The sequence below is a fragment of the Nuphar pumila genome, chromosome 2, assembly GCF_984573655.1.
Source record: "Nuphar pumila chromosome 2, dmNupPumi1.hap1.1, whole genome shotgun sequence".
Classification (NCBI taxonomy): Eukaryota; Viridiplantae; Streptophyta; class Magnoliopsida; order Nymphaeales; family Nymphaeaceae; genus Nuphar; species Nuphar pumila.
In genome coordinates, this window is record NC_143250.1 from 95,891,289 (window position 1) to 95,911,644 (window position 20,356).

At 40.0% G+C, this 20,356-nt stretch overlaps 1 protein-coding gene and 1 pseudogene across 1 annotated transcript; one reads left to right on the top strand and one right to left on the bottom strand.

Moving 5' to 3' along the window:
* Nucleotides 1-15,340: 15,340 nt before the first annotated feature.
* Nucleotides 15,341-15,847, bottom strand: LOC149846240 (transcription factor bHLH149 pseudogene; annotated as a pseudogene).
* Nucleotides 15,848-19,556: 3,709 nt separating this feature from the next.
* Nucleotides 19,557-20,155, top strand: LOC149846241 (chloroplastic calcium uniporter protein-like). Its single transcript, XM_089990689.1, has 2 exons — nucleotides 19,557-19,784; nucleotides 19,877-20,155. The coding sequence occupies exons 1-2, from the start codon at nucleotides 19,557-19,559 to the stop codon at nucleotides 20,153-20,155; spliced, it is 507 nt and encodes a 168-aa protein (XP_089846815.1).
* Nucleotides 20,156-20,356: the final 201 nt, after the last annotated feature.

A 20,356-nucleotide genomic window follows, 5' to 3' on the forward strand; every position in this document is an offset into this window, starting at 1 on the left:
TAAAATAGATGGTGCATATGAGAAAGTGATGTAGTATGTATTACAAGATGTATTTCACTAGCTCGAGTATGCTTCCTCATCACTTATTTGACTTTCATATTCTTCTTCTTCCTCCTCCTTCTATTTGTCCTCTTCGTCATCTTCTTTATTGGACGACCATCCACTTGGTATATTATTTGGATCATATTCTTCTATACGTGTGCCATCGAACAATGGAGATGTGACATATAGACCATGTATGACATCGTGACCATAAGAAAAGTCATACATATCATCTGATTGATAGTAATCACCCTCTTCAATAAACTTGTCATTTTGTAACTGATCATACTCGAGGTATAGTTTAGAATTCATCTTACAAACCGCCCACCATTCATTTCTATCTGACTTTCTTGTATTCAAATATGAAGTATAGTAAACTTGTTGAGCTTGTGATGCTAATATGAATGGTTCATATGTTCCAAACCATGATTTATGATTCACCTCCACAATGCCAGAGGTTTTGTTGACTCTTGTTACTGTGGGATCAAACCAATGACACTTAAATAAAGTTACTGTGTTATTTATGTCTAAGTAAGTCAACTCCATTATTTCTTCAATAACACCATAGCAGTCAAGTTTATTTTCACCATAACTGTTACCCTTGACATACGCGCCACTATTTATCGTTGACTTGTTTATACCGTAGTCTTTTATATGAAATCAATAACCATTTACGATATACCCATTGTAATATTGCACAACTTTGGTCAGACCATTTTGTAAATCATATATTCTTTGGTCATTAACATTACCATGGCAGACCTACAAGCATAAACAATGACTGTAAACACGACCAATTAAGTAACATATTGTTGTTTACATGAAAAGAATGCATGTCATTGTCCTTACCAACTCTTTCAACTATGCCCCAAACTTATTTTCACGTTCTTTCTGTACTCCTAAATCAGTGAGATGTGAAAGTTCTCTTCGCAACTCCAGATCAAATCGTCTGTACTTAACAAATAATTATATCACCGAACCATGTACGTAGAGAACTTAGTGTAACATATTATGTATACTTACTCGATGTAGGGGTCAATCTCTGAGCAATTAAAAAGGATATAGATTTATGCTGCATCTTGCTCTTGATCTTCCAAGAGTCTTGACCGACAACTGCCAAAGGCATTGTCAAGTTGTTTAAATATCGATAGTTTGTCAGCCACAATAACTTGTTCTCCATCATCATTATGAGGTGGGCAAGCGTAACGTGTTGGAATGTGAGACTCAGAGTGCATAGATGATAAATTTGAAATATCTTCTAAAGTGTACGCCTCACAAATTGAACCCTTCACTCTTGCTTTATTCCAAACCTTTTTTTTTGAGGTCAAACATGCATCTATCAATAATATACATCTTATAATACAATAAATTCTCAATAGCATTAGAGAGAAATATATAAATAAAAATATACTTTTCAAATGGGTACATCCATTGATATTGCACAGGACCACCAACCCTAAGTTCATATGACAAGTGTATGATCACATGTTCTATAACGTCAAAAAATGCTGGCAGAAATATCTTCTATAGCTGACAAATAGTAGTGACTACAGAATCCTCGAGATTCTTTACCTCTGTTACTACAACTTCTAATGCACACAATATTTTAAAAAATTGACTCACCTCGGATAATACTTCCCATATAGGTTTGTCTAACATATCATGAAATGCTAGAAGAATCAACCGTTGCATGATGACATGACAATCATAGCTCTTCAACCCATATAATTATCCCTCGTCTATCTTCATAGTTCGAGCAATGTTAGAGACATATCTATCTAAAAATCTCAACTGTCTCAACCACTGACATACCTGCTTTACTTGATCTGGTCCAAGCACATACCGTGCATTTGGTTTCAGTACTTTGCCATTATACTTTTGGAATTTCAATTCTGGTCTTTTATATATTACTTTTAAATTCATACGAGCCTTCAAATTATCCTTCATTTTTTCTTTGACATTCATTACCGTATTGAACACATTATCAAATACATTTTTCTTTACATGCATCACATCCAAATCATGTCGTATCAATAAGGTCGACCAATATGGTAGTTCCCAAAATATAGATTTCTTTGTCCAATTGTGATCCTTCCCAAATCCAAGGAAGGGCATCACATTACGGGCATCTGTCAATCCATATGGAAAGTATCGTAATCATCTTAAAATATCTATGCCAGACAACTGTGTAGGTCGATCTTCTATTTCAGTTGTGTCTGCTCGAAACACATTCCTTTATCGTCGAAACAGATGGTCGCTGGGTAGAAATCGATGGTGACAATCAAACCAACACGGCTTTGTTCTATGCGTCAATCTAAAAGATTTTGTATCCTCCATGCAGTATGGACATGTCAACCTCCCATGTGTGCTCAAACCAGATAACATACCATATGCAGGGAAGTCACTAATTGTCCATAAAACAATAGCCTTTATATTGAAGTTATGTTTTTTGTGAGCATCGTACGTGAGAACACCGTCATCCCACAGTATTTTCAGTTCATCAATCAATGACCTTAAATATACATCAAGATTTTATTTGAGAGACGTCGAACTAGAGATCAATAGAGACAAAAAAAGATTTTGACGCTTCATACACAAACTTGAAGGAAGGTTGTATGGGGTGACAAATACTGGCCAACATGAGTATGTGGTTGATCTACCCTCAAATGGATTAAATCCATCTGTACATAAACCGAGCCTAAGACTTCTCACTTCCATTGCGAAGGTCTGATGAGTACGATCAAAGTGCTTCTAAGCTTTCGCGTCAACAAGACGCGTGATCTTGTCTTTATCATGTCAAACTTTATTTGCATGCCATCTTATGTGTTTAGCTGTCCTCAAAGACATATACAGTCGTTGTAATCTAGGGGTGAGAGAGTAGCGGAGTAACTTGTATGACACTTCTTTTGACCTCGTGCTAGCATTGCCCCTTGTCTTTGGCTTGAACCGAGGATGCCTACATGACGGACATGATCTGCTATTTTCTTGATCTTTGAAATATAACATGCAGTAATTTGGACAAGCATCTATCTTTTGATACCCCATACCTAGAGCGTTGACCATAACCCTCGCACAATAGAATTTTTATGGTAATTTCTCATCTTTGGGCAACATACTCTTCACAATAGAGCATAGACAATCAAAACATGATTGACTCAAATTATACTCTAACTTCAAATTCAGTAGTTGAAGAACTGCAGACAAGATATTGTGACTCTCGCAACCATTCCACAGTGGCTCATCATCATCTATAAGTCATAAAATCTACTAGCTACATCGTTTGTTGCTTCTTCCTCTACCTCAGTTGGTACATCACTAAGACCCATAGCATAACCCAACTTTAGTTCTGTGACATCAAATATCAAATCTACATATGGATTATCGTGCACCACATCCACCCGTGTATCAAAATTGTTCTAAAAATTTTCACTATGAAACATCCATTTCTGATAACTACTGACAAAACCCTTCCTGTATAGGTGATGTCTAACATCATGAGGTTATACAAATCGATTGTTCTTACATATCGTGTAGAGGCATCTGATTTAATTAGTGAGATCCATTGTACTGACACTTGCCATTGTAAATCCAATAAAACTGTCAACACCATCCATATATTCAAGCGACACCTCATTATCAACTATCCTACGATACATCCATTCATAGTTTACAGCCATTTTGTCGTATAATGTTACAGATATTATCTTAACCATTTAAAAGTGAATCATAATAATGCTATGATGAAGAAAATATCTAATTTATCATGCATTTATGGTGGATATAATGATTTGATATATATATATATATAATGACTGATTTCTCCTTATTGATTTCCTATAATTTGCATATTGTGGGTCATAAAGTCTTCATTTTGCTTGTTGCTTGTGTTGAGTTGGTTAACACTATATTGTGGTTTACAAATCTATTAGAAATTCTTGTTTGATGATTGTTGCTAAGCAATTTTTTTGTTTCAGTTAATGCGTAAAAATTTTTACCTCTCTACTAGAAACATGCTTAACATAAAACGCAATTCTATGAACTATTATGCATGAATTGATAATTCAATATTTTCATGTGTAACACCATCATATCATATTTACACACATTACAAGGATATTTAAAAAGATAAAATCACATTCACAAACACAACACATTCAATTTAAGTAAATTTTCATGATACAATTTTATATGAAATGCATAATCAAATAAAAAATAACTTCATGCAAGCATGAATAGTCATGTCAAACATTGCAATACATTAATCATTCATATCACAACAATGTCAAACATGTACCTGCAGCAAACACACTCCAATATCCCGCTAAACCATGACTAGCATAAAATCTGAACTACAAAAATAAGAGCACTTTTATTCCCATACATTCAAATCATGCTCAGCATGATCTCCAAACTCTAGCAAAACAATCCTAGATATCCATAACTAAGTGAGTGTATGAGCAGAAAAGTGTTGCATCTAAAAAGGTAAATAACATGTGATGCACTTGCATCACTTACTCACAAGGGTATTTACCCAATTTGCATGCTTTTGCATTTGTATTTTTCTTGTTTTTTTTCGCATGATATTTTAAGTTGCATGCGATGCTTAGCACTAAGCATCGCATATTTTGCTCTGCTACGCACCTACAATGTGCATTTATATAGGCAATATATTGCAATTTCTAACATTTAGATTCCTATCACACAACATGAATAACATTCTAAAATATGTACCCAAATCCAAGGGCTGGGGTGAAATCAAATATCTAGTTATCCTGTGGACCCTCGTGATATCTTATATCATGTTAGTCATCTTATTGCTAAGATATATTGATACCCACAAACAAAATGACACGAGGAATAAAAAAAATAATTTTTGCATTAAAAATATATTTTATTAAATTTTCAGCATCTAACACAAGCATAGAAGTGGATGCATGAATCATGAAGCCAGTGCTTACGAAATACACGACTAAGTAAGAAGCAACAGTTGAAGCACTTAAAAAGCAAGTTGAAGTAAATTAAATTTGTGCTTCCACTTAAATGCGATTTTTAAACTATTTTTTTATAGGAGATGTTTAACCTTTTAATTCAAAATATCAACAAGCATTTTTTGAGAAAATATAATTTTTTAACAATAAGTTGCATTTTTAATATTAAGAAAGTGAAATTTTCATAACCCCAAAAAATAGGCAGTTGATTTCTGAAACCAGTTTTTTCTCAAGTTTTGAAAGCGTAAAAGAACGATACAGTTGGCAATGATGGTTTCATGTTGCGAAGCATGGAAAACCCCAGGTGGGGTTCCATGACCACCCGACCATATGTGGCCCGCCTCTAAAAGCTACAGACACATTTGTGCACCAGCGAAGTTTGATAAGCCTGGTTGCCAAATCCAAGGTGCCAAAGGAGAGGAAAAACAGGGAGGGGGCCGAGCCCCTCCCCTGTCAAACGAGAAGAAGGAGAAAGTGAGGGGGGCTACAGTGGCTCCCTCCCCTATGCCGCAAATGGCCAGAGAAGGAGAAGAGAGATGAGAAGAAAGAAGAAGAAAGAAGATGAAAGAAGATGAAGAAGAAGACAACGAAGAGGTGGGAAGAGATCATCTGAGAGAGCCGGGCGCGGAGTGGGGGTTGCTGGCGTTGGGTGGCCGGAATACGGTGAGCTGGAGAGAGGGCTCATTTTAGGGAAAGGGGTGACAGAGGGGGAACGAGCGAGGGAGGAGAACGAGAGGTGGCCGACGAGGTCTCCAGAGGGAGCTGTCAGATGGTGGGTCACCAGAGAGCGGGGGCGGAGAAGGCGAGCAACGCGGGGGTGGTCGACAAAAGAGGGGAGAGAGCGAGAGCAGGGGGAGGAGATAATTTTGCGCCCTAGACAGGCCATTTTACATAAAAAAATAGCGACGGATTAGCAACAAAAAAAACTGTCTCAAAATCTATCGCTAATTAGCGACAGATTGGCGGCGAAAAAATTCTTTCGCTCATCCATCGCGAAGTTGCGATAGAGTTTGAGACTGAATATTTTCGTCGCTAATTAGCGATGGATTTTGAGACAAAATTTTTCCATCGCTAATTCCGTAACTAATTCCAATTTTAGGGACGACTAGTTTTCTCTAGCCAATTTGTCATAAATTTGTGATGAATTATTTCCATCGTAAATTTCTGTCACTAATTAACATTTTTCTTGTAGTGTCTCTGGGTACAACTTGACCAATACTAGGTCTCCAACTTTGAATTTCGAAGGGCAGTGCTTCACATTCGCCCACTTTTTTATCTTCTTGGCAGCTCTGATACCACTTATCATAGGCTAAATTTCACAAACCCGTGTGATGTTGGACGAACCTTGACCCAACAAGCCTTTTAGCGAGTTTCAAAAGTGAACACAGTGGATCTTTCAAAAGCAACAAGTACACAGACAGTATTGCATGTAAACACACAATTACAAGGATGATACATGTTCTTGACCGTCACCTTGTTTAGAGTCCGATAGTCTACACACAGTCATTGGGACCCGTCATGTTTCTTCTAAAAAAGTATAGGTCCGCCAAAGGGTGCCTTTGAGAGACAAATAATGCCAGAGACCAACATATCATCTAGCTACCTTCGCATCTCTTTCAACTCTGGTAGAGCCATGCAGTGTGTGATCATAGCATGAGATTTTGCGCCCGACAAAAGTTTAATCTCATGATATTTCTCCCTTCAAGGAGTCAATCTCTCTGGGAGCTTGAGAGACATCACCTCCTTAAACTCCTCCAATACGGGGACCAAACCGGACAGTGTGTCTGCTTGCTTCATAGGTTCAGCTTCACGGAAGGCTACCAAGAAAGTCTCATCTCTCTGCTTTTAACTGAATCGCAAAGATTATTCACATATGTGAAGTGCCAACAGGATGAGCAGGAACCATGCACTGGCATCACTAATCCATAATAGACACCACATTCAAGGGGGGCGTGATAGAGGCTTTATTCACTTGCAAGAACTCAGTGCTGAGGATCATCTTAAAGTCGTTGACTGGGGCTATCGAGAAACTGGTTGTGCCCAACCAATCTCTCGTCTTGATAGTCACATTTTTTACCTCATCGATGATTGACTTTGCTTTCGAGTTTACTGCTTTCATGCGGCTCACCTTCTTTGTGGACTTTAAGCTCACTCACTTAGCCTCTTCCTGGGAGATGAAATTGTGGGTGATACCTAAATTGACAATGACCTGAGTGGTCACTCCATTCACGATGACATCAATATACATGAGTGCCTTGCTGGACGAAGGCACGCCAACACTTGCTTCCTTAAGCTCTGATACTTTTTATAGTGCGCCCATCCTTGGTTGGTCCTCTGGTGGGCCTTTTATTTGAGCTGCATTCATAATTCTGTCATTTTTCTTGTGATTTTCATGATAGTGCCTATTTCTGCTATATCGTCCCCGATAATTTGAGTTTCGGTTGTCTTGACGATTCTGCCCTTATGCATTATATCTGTCTTTCCAATTATCATTTTGTTTCTTGTACCCATAAGTTATCTTCTTCAGCTATCTTTCCTTGAATTTAGGTTTTTGCTAAAATTTTGAGAGTACTTCTGCAGCTGCTAAGGTGCTAGCAAGATGTCAAAGTTGCTGCTTCTGCAACTCTTGTTCCGCCCAAGGTTGTAGTCCCATCATGAAATGGAGGAGGTAGTCTGTCTCTCCCATATCTGTAATCTCCAATATGAGGGTTGAATAGGTCTTGACGTAGTCATGGATTGACCTAGTCTACTTTACGTCTGTCATCTTCTTGTACGCCAAATAATTGACATCCATCAGAAGAAAGTGACTTCACAACTCTCTTTTGAAGTCATCCCATGTATCAATTGCAAAGAGACCCTTTTCCATGTCATTGCATCTTCTTTACCACCAGACAATGGCATCATCAACCAACTGCGTTGTGGTGGCTCAAACCTTGACCGCTTTATCCTCGACATAGCTTGCTTCAAGGAACTTCTCCATCTGCTACAAAAACTTTTTTACTTCCTTGGTGTCGTGAGCACCAGTGGACTTATTGGGCTTGAAAACCTTTAGATGGGTAGTCAACGTCTTGATTGCACCATAACCATCAGTCGTTCGCCGACATTCCAAAGCTAGGATTCTGTTTTCCAAAGCCTGATTCTTTTGTTCCATCCTTAACCCTTGATCACTCAGAGTGTCCAACTCAGCAATGATCATGTCTACTCTATCTTCAAGCAACATAATACTTTTTTGGAGGTATTTATTTACAGTCTTGAGCTCATCATCGAGCTTTCAATAGCTGACAAAGGCTTCACACACTGTAGCCTTCATCTCCTGCATATCCCGCAAAAGTCTTTTGATAATCTTTTCCAACTTAGTGGAGTTTGTCGAAAGAGTTTCCCAAGCTTCTTCGATGGTAGACATTTCAGTCCCCTTTCCTTTCTTGCTCTTTGGATTCGATGGTATCACCACACCAAAATCTTCAAAAGCCATGATCAAAGATTGTCGCTTGGTCGAGCGAGACTCGACAAACTTTACCTTGCCTAGTGTGAAATCAGATCTGATACCACTTGTCACAGGCTAGATTTTAAAGGCTCATGCAGTGTTGGGCAGACCTTGACCAAATAAGTCTTTTAGTAAGTTCTAAAAGCGAACACAACAAATCTTTTGAAAGCAACAAGTGTGTAGGCAATATTACATGTAAACACACAATTACAAGACAACAATTACATAGAGCAGAGAGAGTTGAGAGAAGGAGAGAGTAGAGTAGAGTAGAAGAGAGGAACATTCAACAACAATCAATTCATTAAACGTGAGAAATATACAATAGTGTCATGCATCACAATCTTATTAAGGGAAATGCAAATTACATATATGTAAGACTATATAAACATTACAAGGCCGAAAGATCTGTGTAAGCCATGTAGGACTTTCGGTAGGCTTATTACAAGGCAAAAATTACGCAAAAAGTTTGGGCCTAACAACTTGACATGCACTCGTTGAGCCCCTCTCAATGGTGCGAGGTTGGGCGGCAAGGCGGGTGATAAGAGCGGGCTCCATGCATGCCTGAGATGCCCATGAAAAATTTGTATACTCATGAGCACCCCCATACACTCCGATGTACAACTCACGAGATATAGGGTTACCCAATCCGGATCACACGGTGATGCACCAATACAAGTCAAGAGGAAGGTCTCCTATATAGGTGTTATGGGCATTGACCCTCACCAATAGGAGGAACCGTAATATCCCTTGAAAATACACTGCTTTTGTTTTTATTAAGGTTCCCGAATGTAGACTTTGTATTTTATCGAAACAACTGCACCCGGGTTTTCTTTACATATGAATATGTCGATGAGATTTCGATTTTGGCTCGATAATTTTCAACATGCAAGAAGATACACGACTCAGAAGTTCAGATGGGCCCACGTAGGCACTGATGTGGCACCTTCGGATAAAGTAGCTCATTTCAATGTTTTGACTTCACGAACGTGTTTCCCATATATGATTATGTTCGAGAATACTCGAACGTGGCTCATGAATTCTGTATGGATGTCCTTCGTTTGCATACTTGAAGTTGATATGGGCCGTGACTTGCATAGCAACCTCGAAGCATGGCACATGGCCACGATGGCCGGGGAGACTCCCGTGACATGGAGCTGAGCAAATGCACTTGAGATGTAGCGCACACACTAAGGCTTGCTTGCTGAGATGCTAACGAGCAATGTTGTGTTGTCTCGTGCCGCCGCCGCATGCCATAGGTGAGGCATGGGTTTTTCACTTAGCAACACACGTATCACCATAGGCCCCGCCACACCGCACATACATGTGTGGCGCTTTTGGTCGGTGACGAATAAAGTTTGGCATAATAGCATGTCAATGCCAAGCCAAAAAACCCAAATTGTTGCTGAATCATTCAAACAAAGCAACTATTTGTCAATGCTAAAAGACAATAGGGCTAAGTCTCCAAACCTATTGTTCACAAGCCATAAGGCAACCTAAAAGGCTGAATTAATTGTGCCAAATTCGAGTATCACATACAAAGTCACTGGAATATGAGAACTGAAGTATGGGAACTAGAAATATGGGCATTTTCAACACTTTTTTTGCAAATCCAAACACGTGGATGTGATTGAACGGTGAATTTGCTAGGAATCAACCATTGGATGATGCATTTTCAATGAAAAAATGTGATTTTTGAATGCTTGAATATTCATGAAGATTATAAGCTACTGATTTTAATGCCTCAAAAAATCATGTTTATTCATCAAAATTAGATGATTTAAGAGCGAGTTACTATAAAACCAAGGATGTAGATCACATCTATACGGTTAAATTCAAGAAAAAAACAAAAAATCTATACAAATCGTGGTTCACACATTAGTTGTCATATTTTCAGTTCTGTCACACACATACGCATGTCTATGAAGGAAAAGCATTGCACTAATAAAAATGCAAAAGCGTGAGCCATATTTTAGGGCAGGCCTAGGTTGTCTACATTGAAGGCCCAACGTGACCGATTTGGCCCAACGTGCTCATGGGCCCAGCCTCTTTTAGGTTACGTCTGTGAAGGATTTCAGATATCCATGTTATGGGCCACAATGGACCTGAATAATGCAGATCTTGACCCATCATGAGTTAGATATCCAAGCTGCACCTCTAAGTAGAGCTGGGAAACAAGCTGAGCCAGGTTCGGCTGATGTTCGGCTTGTAAAGTGCTCGTTCAAACTTGTAAAAACAGGTTCGGCAAGCTGAATATGAACAATATGTACTCTGCTCCGCTCAACTCGTTAGGCAGTAAGAAATATATTTCACATATTTTAGTATTTTACATGTATTTTTTTTGTAATCCTATTTCTCCCAGCTCTAAAATAATGCATTTTTTCTATAAACAAGCTAGCTCAAACTCAGCTTGTCTAACTCAGGCTCATTATAAGCTCGAACTCGGCTTGGCTCACCACAAGAATGATCCAAGATTGAATACTTCAAGCTCGGTTCGTTCAGCTCATTTACCCCAACCTACCTCTAACACGCCCTCTCCCCCTGGTTTTAGGTTCGAGTTTTGTCCTGCCAAAGATATTGCATTTTTTTTTAGATACAAAATACACAATTTATATATTTCATATTTCTACAGTTATATGTGTGTTTATTTTTAGATTTATGTATAGATTGACAATTTTGATATTTCTCAAAAAACAAATATATTTTTTTAGTTCATCGCAAGATTTTCCTCGCCAAGATTTTTCCGAAGACAAGGTTCAGTGACACTAAGTTTGATGAGACTGGTAAATAAGTCGAACGAAATGAATAGACGGTGTTCAAGCTCAGTTCATGCTTGTGTGAGCAACGCCTGATTAAATGATCGAGCTTGAGTCAGCTCATTTAAAAAGAAGAAGAGATTTTTAATCTTTAAACCTACTAATAGGGATGGCAGTGGACCGGGAGGGAATGGGCCCCCACTTCGCCTCCTCCCGTTTGAACCAGAGATGGACATGAGGCAGGGATGGAGGTTTAAATCAAAACCCGTGCGGGGATGGACTTACGCTTTCCCCCACCCCTCCCCACCTCGTCCCTAATCTTTCTTTAGGGATGGCAATGGACCTAGGGGAAACGGGGCCATGCCCCGTTTGAACCGGGGATGGAGGACATGAAACGAGGATGGAGGTTAAAATCAAAACCCGTGCGAGGATGGACGGCAAGATTTTGAGACGGGGCAGGGGTGGAGACCTTGTGCCCAGCCTCCACCCCGGTCCACTGCCATCACTACCTGCTAAGTCAAGTTCAAACCAAATCATTTACAAAATAAATGCATTGTTTTCAAAGCTGTGCGTAGGTAACATCATTTGAACTCTAAACTTGTTGCTTATAAGCCACATTTCAATCATCTACATTCAGAAATATATGGTATATTTATTACTAAGTAACTAGCTGAGCTAGTCCAAAGTTGGCTTGCTGAGCCTTCTCCACAAGTTTGAACCTTTTTACGAGCTGAAAACGAGCTACTCATCTTGCTTTGTAACCCTACATACTGAGGCTCAACCTTGTTTGCCATGGACCCATCTCATGGCAGCGAATCAAGTGCACCCCTACCACACCTACCCTGAAAGGTCTACGGACGCACCACCAACCCCCAGGCTCACTCGTAGCATAGGTCCTATCGGCAAAGGCTCTAGCCTCAAAGTTTTATGCTACTGGCACGACGACCGTAGGTATGGGCAGGTTGAGCCAGGTCTTGGTTCTGGGTGCGGTTTCTTAGAGTTATAAATATAAAAAAAAGTGAAATGTGAATATAACTGATGATCGCTTATATACAAGATGACAGTAACAGCTCTCCCATGGTGCGAGATCCCACTTGTGTCAAAGTCATTTTGGTAGCGTGCCCTTTGAAACATGAGTCGGACACGATCAGATGTGCTCACTCAGACCCGGGTAAATGCAAATATCATTTTAATAATGTTTCAAAAAATATATAATTTATATATATATATTCAAAGATCAGAAACAGTTTTCTATTGATTAAAAAATAAAAACAAATAAGCGCCTTCACTAAAAAATTCATGTTGTCGGATGGTGTCGTATCTTTGTGACACATGAAAATGTCAACAGATCAATTTAACTCATCTTTTATGTAGCCGATAGGATGACAGCATTGTGAGTGGAGCCCATTCCTTTAAAAAAACTAAAAAAATAAAATTGAGTGGGGGGGGGGGGGGGGGGGGGGGGCACGTTCTCTTGCTGTGGCGCCCATGAAAGCTGCCACGTGATTTTGGCTGAGCACACAAAGGAGAAGAGTTAGAGGTATCAATCATGGTTGCCGAGGGGAGGGGGGCGGTGAAAGAGGCCATGTGCATTCATGATGAGTGCAAGGACAAAAGCCCAAGTCACACATGGCACCGTCGTGGCATCTATCATCTTCCTGTGGTACTGGACAAACCACCTCTTCACATTTGGGTCACAACCTGCTGCCCTTTGAGGGTTAAAGGCTCCCCAAATTAGGAAGCCTCTCTCTCTCTCTGTCTCTCTCTCTCTCTCTCTCTCTATATATATATATATATATATATATATATATATAATGCTAAGGTACTCAGAAAGTACCTACTCCTACTAAAAATCATGGTTGTAGGATGTATTTTCAATTAAATCTTGTGGATCTATTCAACATAGTTTATTTAACAGGAAGGATTTTTTGAATCATATTTTTTTGACATAAAAATAAGATTTTTTAAATCATGAAATTTTGATACATTGCTACTTCTTAAAAAACATACATCTATGTTATAATCACATGATCCAAATTAAACTTGTTTTCTACTAAATTGATCAACAAAAAAAGTTTAAAAAAATTGAAAATCTAAAGCTACTATGAAGTGGGAGTAGGTATTCCAAGAGCACCATACATTATCATATATATAGAGAGAGTGGTAGCTGCCAGTGTTGTCAGTATGGGTGTGTATCGGCTGGTACTATTGTAGCACCAAAAATCAATATGATACTAACCAGAATTAGTTATTTTTAATAAATATAAAAATAGTTTAAAATAATTTAATAGCTTTGAATGTGTCACATTCTGATTGACAGGTGATATTTTTTAATTATGTTTTGGCCGATTCAAAACAGTTTGCTAAGTCGTTGCACATACAAAGATTATAGCAAATTTAATCCCCATATATATACAGTATATACAGAGAGAGAGAGAGAGAGAGTTTATTTTTTTTAGTTTTCTTTCTCATTGCAAGACTTGTGGGATCAAAATTTGGAATGGAGACCCATAGAGGTTGGTGCGAACTGCTGATGATCATAATATCAAAGCATCATCAAGAATTGGTGGATCAGGGGATTATGCCTTCCATTTCTAGCAGGTTATGTTTTTCAGCTAACTGGTGATTTGGTTGTTGTTGCCACATGGTGGGGTTCTAATAATGTAAAGGGGCACGCTTTTTGCACCACAACTATTCATTGTGCCCCTTTTTGCACCACAGCTATTTATTGAAGGAAAAATAAAACTAAGATCTATTTTTTTTTTTCGTTTTACCTTTTTTGACTGTGTTGGCTGACTGAAAGGACACAAGTACAAACACCTGAAATAGTTTTAGGTTTGTATTCAATTGAAGAACATGGTGGTTGTAAAATTTGGGCAGATAAAAAAATGGAGACTTTTATTGAAAAGAGGAAGCCAAAAGTAAGAATTGTTCTGCCACTTTGTAAAGTATATTGGTGGTTGAGAGTGAGTTTGAAGCTTAAAGCAGGAGCTTAGGCTCTAAACACTTTGATTAATCTGATCATTGTGATCACTTTTGTTCATTTTATATGAGATTGGGAGTCTTGCTTAGCTTCTCAAGATTGATATGAGCGCTTTGAACCTTTCGCGAATATTGCAGGTCATTTCGCAGGTGATTTGTCTAATTGCTGAACTTAATTAAGCGACGAACAATTTCACTCACAGATTTTGGATATGTTGATTAGACCTTCGTTTTAGTACCCCATGAAAATGGATAACCTGCCCAGGATATGCTGTGGTGTTAATCCAATCAAGGTTACCAAAGTTCAACTGGGTGTACGTATAGCCGCTAGTGCACACTTAGAAACTCCAAGTCAAGTCGGTCGGTCTCTTTTTTCTTTTCCATAAGAAATATGGAAGCCACCCTTGGGATCAAAGACCTAGTTGCGCTGGCTATGCCTGCTGTACTTACTGTCGCTGTTTCGCCCCTTGCATCCAAGGAGTCACATTGCTTCAACATAAGCAAATCTGTAGGTCACTCAGCAAAGTTACATGACAGTTTTCTCGGAATTCATGGAGTTTTACGACTTTCAAGTTGGGACCGCGACCATAGTTATAACAGGCTAAGACCAGTGCACGCAAATTTTGAATTCCCTGAGAAAAACAAAGTATATGATAGTCCAAACATGCATTAGCCTTATCTAGGTTGTTCATTGGTGTGACTATGACTAAAAATGGCTAGGTCGTGCCCAATCTGTTCTGTCAGTGAGCCCAAAAAAGATACCACTATGTGAACTACAGCCAAAACCAAGTCAGAGAGAGAGAGAGAGATGAGCTTGGCTAGCCTTTCTATCTCCTCAGAAAGCCAAGGTATCATCATCCAAGGCAATCAGGGGTAGATTAGTCATTTTAAAATTATGTTTTCAGAATCACATTCACGAATGTTTAATATCTCAAGTGAAGGCCCAACAAAAGCTTTCCATATTAATTAGTGCCCAAGAAGAAAACACCTGTTTTACAAGAAATAAAAGTACAAGAATTAAAAAAAAAAAAAGGTAAAAAATGGGGGCCGGAGACACCTGAGTCATTAATTCTCAAGGTCCCCTAACTCAGCTAGACTTGATGGAGCGGAGCCGTACGCACAGGCGGTGCCATTGAAAACAGCTCCTCTAGGGCTCTCATGGCTTTCACCTGCATCTCTAGAGCTGCAATGTAATCTCTAGCCTCGACGAGGATCACTGGGAGTGACAGTTTCCGGCAGCCGGGCACCAACCTTCCGAGCGTTCGGACCTGCCGGTGGAGCCCTGGCTTCTTGGTCGTGGCTTGCCGGAAGCTGATCATTTTCCGGCTTCGGCTTGGGCAGCCGGCTTGAATCTTCCGCGGCTTCCTTGTGATATTCAGGTTGGATCGCCTTGAGAGAATAGCTCGGCTCCACCGGCTCCGGCCTTTTGCGGCGATTGCGAGAGTCCGGTTGGCGGCTTCTCGGACGGCTCGATAGGGCGGCTTAGCCGCTGCATTCCTGCGGACATGGTGGAGCGCCTCGATCAATTTGCAGGCGTAATTCCGGTGTTGGAGTCCGGTCTTCCATCTAGCTTCTGTCTTCATTGTGAAGGAATCCATTCTTGGGGAGGAACGGATGAGGAAGAAGTATGAACTCCCTACTGCATTTAGAGAGAAAATTCTGGGAATTCTGAGTTTCCCAAACAGGATCTGATAGAAAAGAAACGCCCGGTGAAACGGGTGCTGATCCAAACGTTGGTCAAGAAAGAGAACGCTCGAAAGAGAGAGTCTGACGGGGAAACGAAGAGAAGAAAGGTGGTAGGAAGACTGTCATGACATCCACAAAGTCCTCCTTTGGATCGATGGGAGGAGAGGAGAGACGAAAATGGGATACGTTGGGAGAGGTGGAAACACCTCTATGCAGCAAGACATAAACGGGAGAAACGAGGACTCTCGCTCTCTCTCTCTCTAGAGATCTCTCGGCAACAAAATCGTTGGAATAGAGGTTTTTAAAGCGAAAGCCATGATACACGTGTCTCTGCCAATTTCACATTAAATGCCTACATTATATTATATATTGCGGTTCTGTACAATGATATAAAAAATATAAAGGAGTTCTGCACAATGATACAGGTGATACATACCATAGTTTGTATGGGTAGATCTAACCGTACAAATATGTTTAGCATGGTTTATTTACCATGTTAAAAAGTTCTATTATATTTTTTTATCATATTTTTTAGATACTTAAAGCACAATACATCCCTAAAAATAGTAAAATAGAACATGTTAAGCATGAACCAACTATTAGATTTTGCATCAGGAGCTTAGATCTATGTAAATCAAGCATGTATAGCAGTACCACTGTAGAAGCACAATACATCCCTGTTAAATGAGGTTTTCAGCTTTTTTTTTGACACCATAAATGTGTTGGGCATGGTCCATTTACTAACAACTTATATCTATATCATGTTTTTTTTTATGAAAAAATGATATTTGGAGACAGAGAAATTTACAGAGATTTTTTTTTACCTTTGTTTTTTTCAAACCTTATAAAAACCCACCCATGTGTCCCAATAGAACACTTCAACAGCTAATTCCTATAAAATCAAAGACATCGATCACATCTGTATAATCAGAATTTAAAAATAAAATGAAAAGAGCCCAAAAAACTTATTTAACATTTTTCATTTAACACACACACACACATTGTGTCTATTGTGAAACCAAACCACCGTTAGCTCATGATAGTTCAGCTCTTAAATTACATCGACCTAGATATCTATCTAAAAGAAAAACCCAACAAGATTAATGCTTATCATGTTCTATTTATTATTTTTAAGTAAAGTTGACTTTAGCTTAGGTTATTTTTTATATTACCCTTGTCTCCATGAACTGTGAGCCACTGATTTTTCATTAATCTTCTAAATCTTATGGCATATTAGAGATCAGTCAACCATGTGCACATGTATTTAAAACCACAAAAGATTCTGTCTCCCCCTCCCTCTCTCTCTCCCAGCATTTTGTGTAGGAGAGTATTTTACTTTACAAATTTTCGTTGCTCGGCCAACGAAAGAGCTGCTGGTCAGGGCCCACTTCCAATTAAATAATACAAAAGAAACACAGGGCGTTATTTAAAAATGAAAAAAGAATTGCCCATTTTCAATAACAGAAGCATGGCAGGCCATTTTGCGCGGAAAGTGGGGCCTCTATTAATTTCTGAGGAGCCAGATTTTGGTATTATAGCTTTGTTGGTTAGGATGAGCACCAAGCACATGCATCACTCCTTGGCACCATCTGAAACTTGATAGAATTCAATAAAAGTTAGTTTCCACTACTTTGTTTTCTTGGACAAGTAAATTTCCACAACTTTTTCTACCACCAACACTAACATAGTTCAAGAAATTTTCATTTAGTTTGTGACTGGATGTACCCACTTATCCAGAAAAGTGAAATAATCTTGGAATTTTTGTTTCCATTTATAATGCAAATTTCCATCTTATCCCACATTTCAAGATAAATGGGTTCAACCAAACACTTCGTAATAGCGTGGAGAAACTGATTGTAGTTTGGACGTCCTGTTACGAGCCAAGATGTGTCAATTTGTCAATGGATTTGAGTCGTTGTCTTTAGCGCAAAGCTCTATAAGTACTCCCCTCTGCCTAATGAAGATAGTCGCTCATTTGGCTTTGACCTTGCGGCGAAGGGCACACACCTTGGTATCAAATTCTCAACCTCCTTACAGCTCGAAAGTCTCAAGTCGACTCACATAGCTAAGTGTGCATAGCCCTATTGAGTGGTCAAAATATCTTTTTTTTTTTTTAATTTAGAACCCGAAGAAATCGTGCCCGACATGAAGATCTGGCCGCCAGTTTCGTAGTAACGTCAAATAGGTTAACAAGAATTAGCTACTCACTCCATTTGGATTGCTAGTCATCAAGGTTTAAATTCCCACTGTGTATGACAGTGAAATTTGAAACTCATGTAGAAGCACATGGAAAATGCATAGAATACCTTGTAAATTTTTAAATGTGTAAGAGGAAAAATATTTTTTAGCTGAATAAATTAGTTGTTTTGTCCAAAGTTGGTGAAATATGGCTATATTTTTAGTACGTTTCAGATAATGTTTGCTACCCTCAGGATAAGGAAACCCCAAGTGAAAAAAATGTAATATTTTTATTTGTTTCAGGTTTTTTTGCATATATGTGTTGGATCCTGATACAGATCCAGTGTGATCAAATGGGTCTTACATGGAATCCAATAATCCCACTTGAGTAATAGGGCATTGAGATAAGAACTACTAGGATAATAGTGGGCCCACTCCTCATTAGATTTATAGCTTGTTTGAGAATCCAAAGAAGTTTGTTTGGTTGGGTATAACGACTATTCGAAAGAGGATAAATATCTCAGCCCTTGCCTGCAGGATACACACAGTGAAAATTCGATAATCATATCGAGGATCCCCCCTAAAGCATGCCGTTAATCTTAATCCTTCTAACTTCTTCTATAGCTTTTATTGTGCACACCACAATCCTTTTTTTCTTTAGTGGTATCAGAGTCACGGTTTTCATGGTTTCAGCGTTCAAATGTTTCTTCTCTGTCAGATGGGAACGACGGTCAGGCCCTTGCTATTGATAGCGACAATCACACATCTCAGTGGTGTGGTCTCCTATCTAGTCGCCCTCCCTGTACAAGATCAATGGCTAGGGCGCCCCTTCTTTGTCAATGCTGCAGCAAACCTCTCTTTTCTTGGAGTATTTTCCAAAAACCTTCTCTCTCTCTATCTCTCTGATGGCTACCGTTCACAGAGTGCTCTGGCACATTATGGATGGAGTCAACCGGCCAGCGGTCGACCACTTCCACCCTCGGTTCAACATTCCAGCGACATCGTCGCTGGTGCTAGCCGATCATTTTGTCTCCAAACGTCTGATGGAGGTGCCAGATCCCAGTGAGAGCCCCAATTTCCGGCAGTTCTCCCAATCCGTCGCATCGACGCAGTCCCAATTCGTCTGATTCGATGGTCGGTTGGTCCAGAGGTTGGGCAGATTCTCGATCAAGGATCGACTCCATCTCGAGGGCCTCACCCCTCCATTGCCGTCGAACTCATCATGAATCACCATCGAGGAAGTTGCTACTTCTTCCCTCACCCTCTACTTGGCTCTCCCCAAAAGCAAAAGCAAAGCTCTAACTGCAACTGCAATCAAGCAAGCAGATTCACAAGGTCGAGTCCTAGTCGTTCGATGAAGAGGAGGAGGGTGTACCAAACGATCGAGAGATCGCTTATTCGAGATCAAAACCTAGTGACTGAGCTTGCATTTTTGTCAAGACCATGGTTTTCCTATCGCAGATTTCGGTGTGCTCCACCGTCGATCTAGAGAACTCCAAAGCCACCGACGCTCGATCCATGCAAACTCTTCACTCCAAGTTTTTCCTCCACGTCGATCTCCCACCCTTCGATGCCTTGTCACTCTCCGACTCTGGCGATATCGACCTCGCCCGGCTCATGACCCCTCTAACTCCTTCTGCAATGCCCATGAATTCCTTGACCTCTTCGCCCGTAGCAGCGACATCTCTAGCGAGCTCCAACACCTTGTCTTAATTCCGATTGGCTTTGATGGGGCCGACTGGGATGCTGTTGCTTCCCCGCAGAAGCTGGAGGTAGAACTGACATTTAGGGAACATCTGTCGGAGGAGGAGGAGAAAGAGATTCTAGGGTTTCTAGAGATAGATGCAGAGGTGGAAAGGGGGGTGAGGAAAGAGTTGTGGTGTAGGTTGGGCTACCTGGTGGTGCAAACAACATCCTTCGCGAGGCTGACCTTCTGGGAGCTGTCCTGGGACGTGATGGATCCCATCTGCTTCTACGTGACCTCCTACTTCAGAGCCAGCTATGGCTTCTTTGTTCGTAGGGAGTCTGGTGAGGCACGCTAGGACTTCCAACAATGCCTGGGTGGACGACAAACTAATTGAGTGTGTTGATGCTGCCGACGAGCATCAAGGCTCCGACCGGCTGACCGCCAGGAGATGGTGGAGTTCCTTCTCTGGTCGATGACAGCCAAAGGGCGGCGACACTGTTGGAGGGTGGAGATGATCCCCCAGTGCTAGAGGCCAGTGGTTGTCGAATCTTTTGGC

Excerpts from the sequence above, each read along its gene's own strand:
- LOC149846241 (XM_089990689.1), top strand. The coding sequence starts at position 19,557 with ATGGTTTTCCTATCGCAGATTTCGGTGTGCTCCACCGTCGATCTAGAG. Across the intron at positions 19,785-19,876 it reads ATTCCTTGACCTCTTCGCCC|AAGCTGGAGGTAGAACTGAC; the intron begins GTAGCAGCGACA and ends GCTTCCCCGCAG.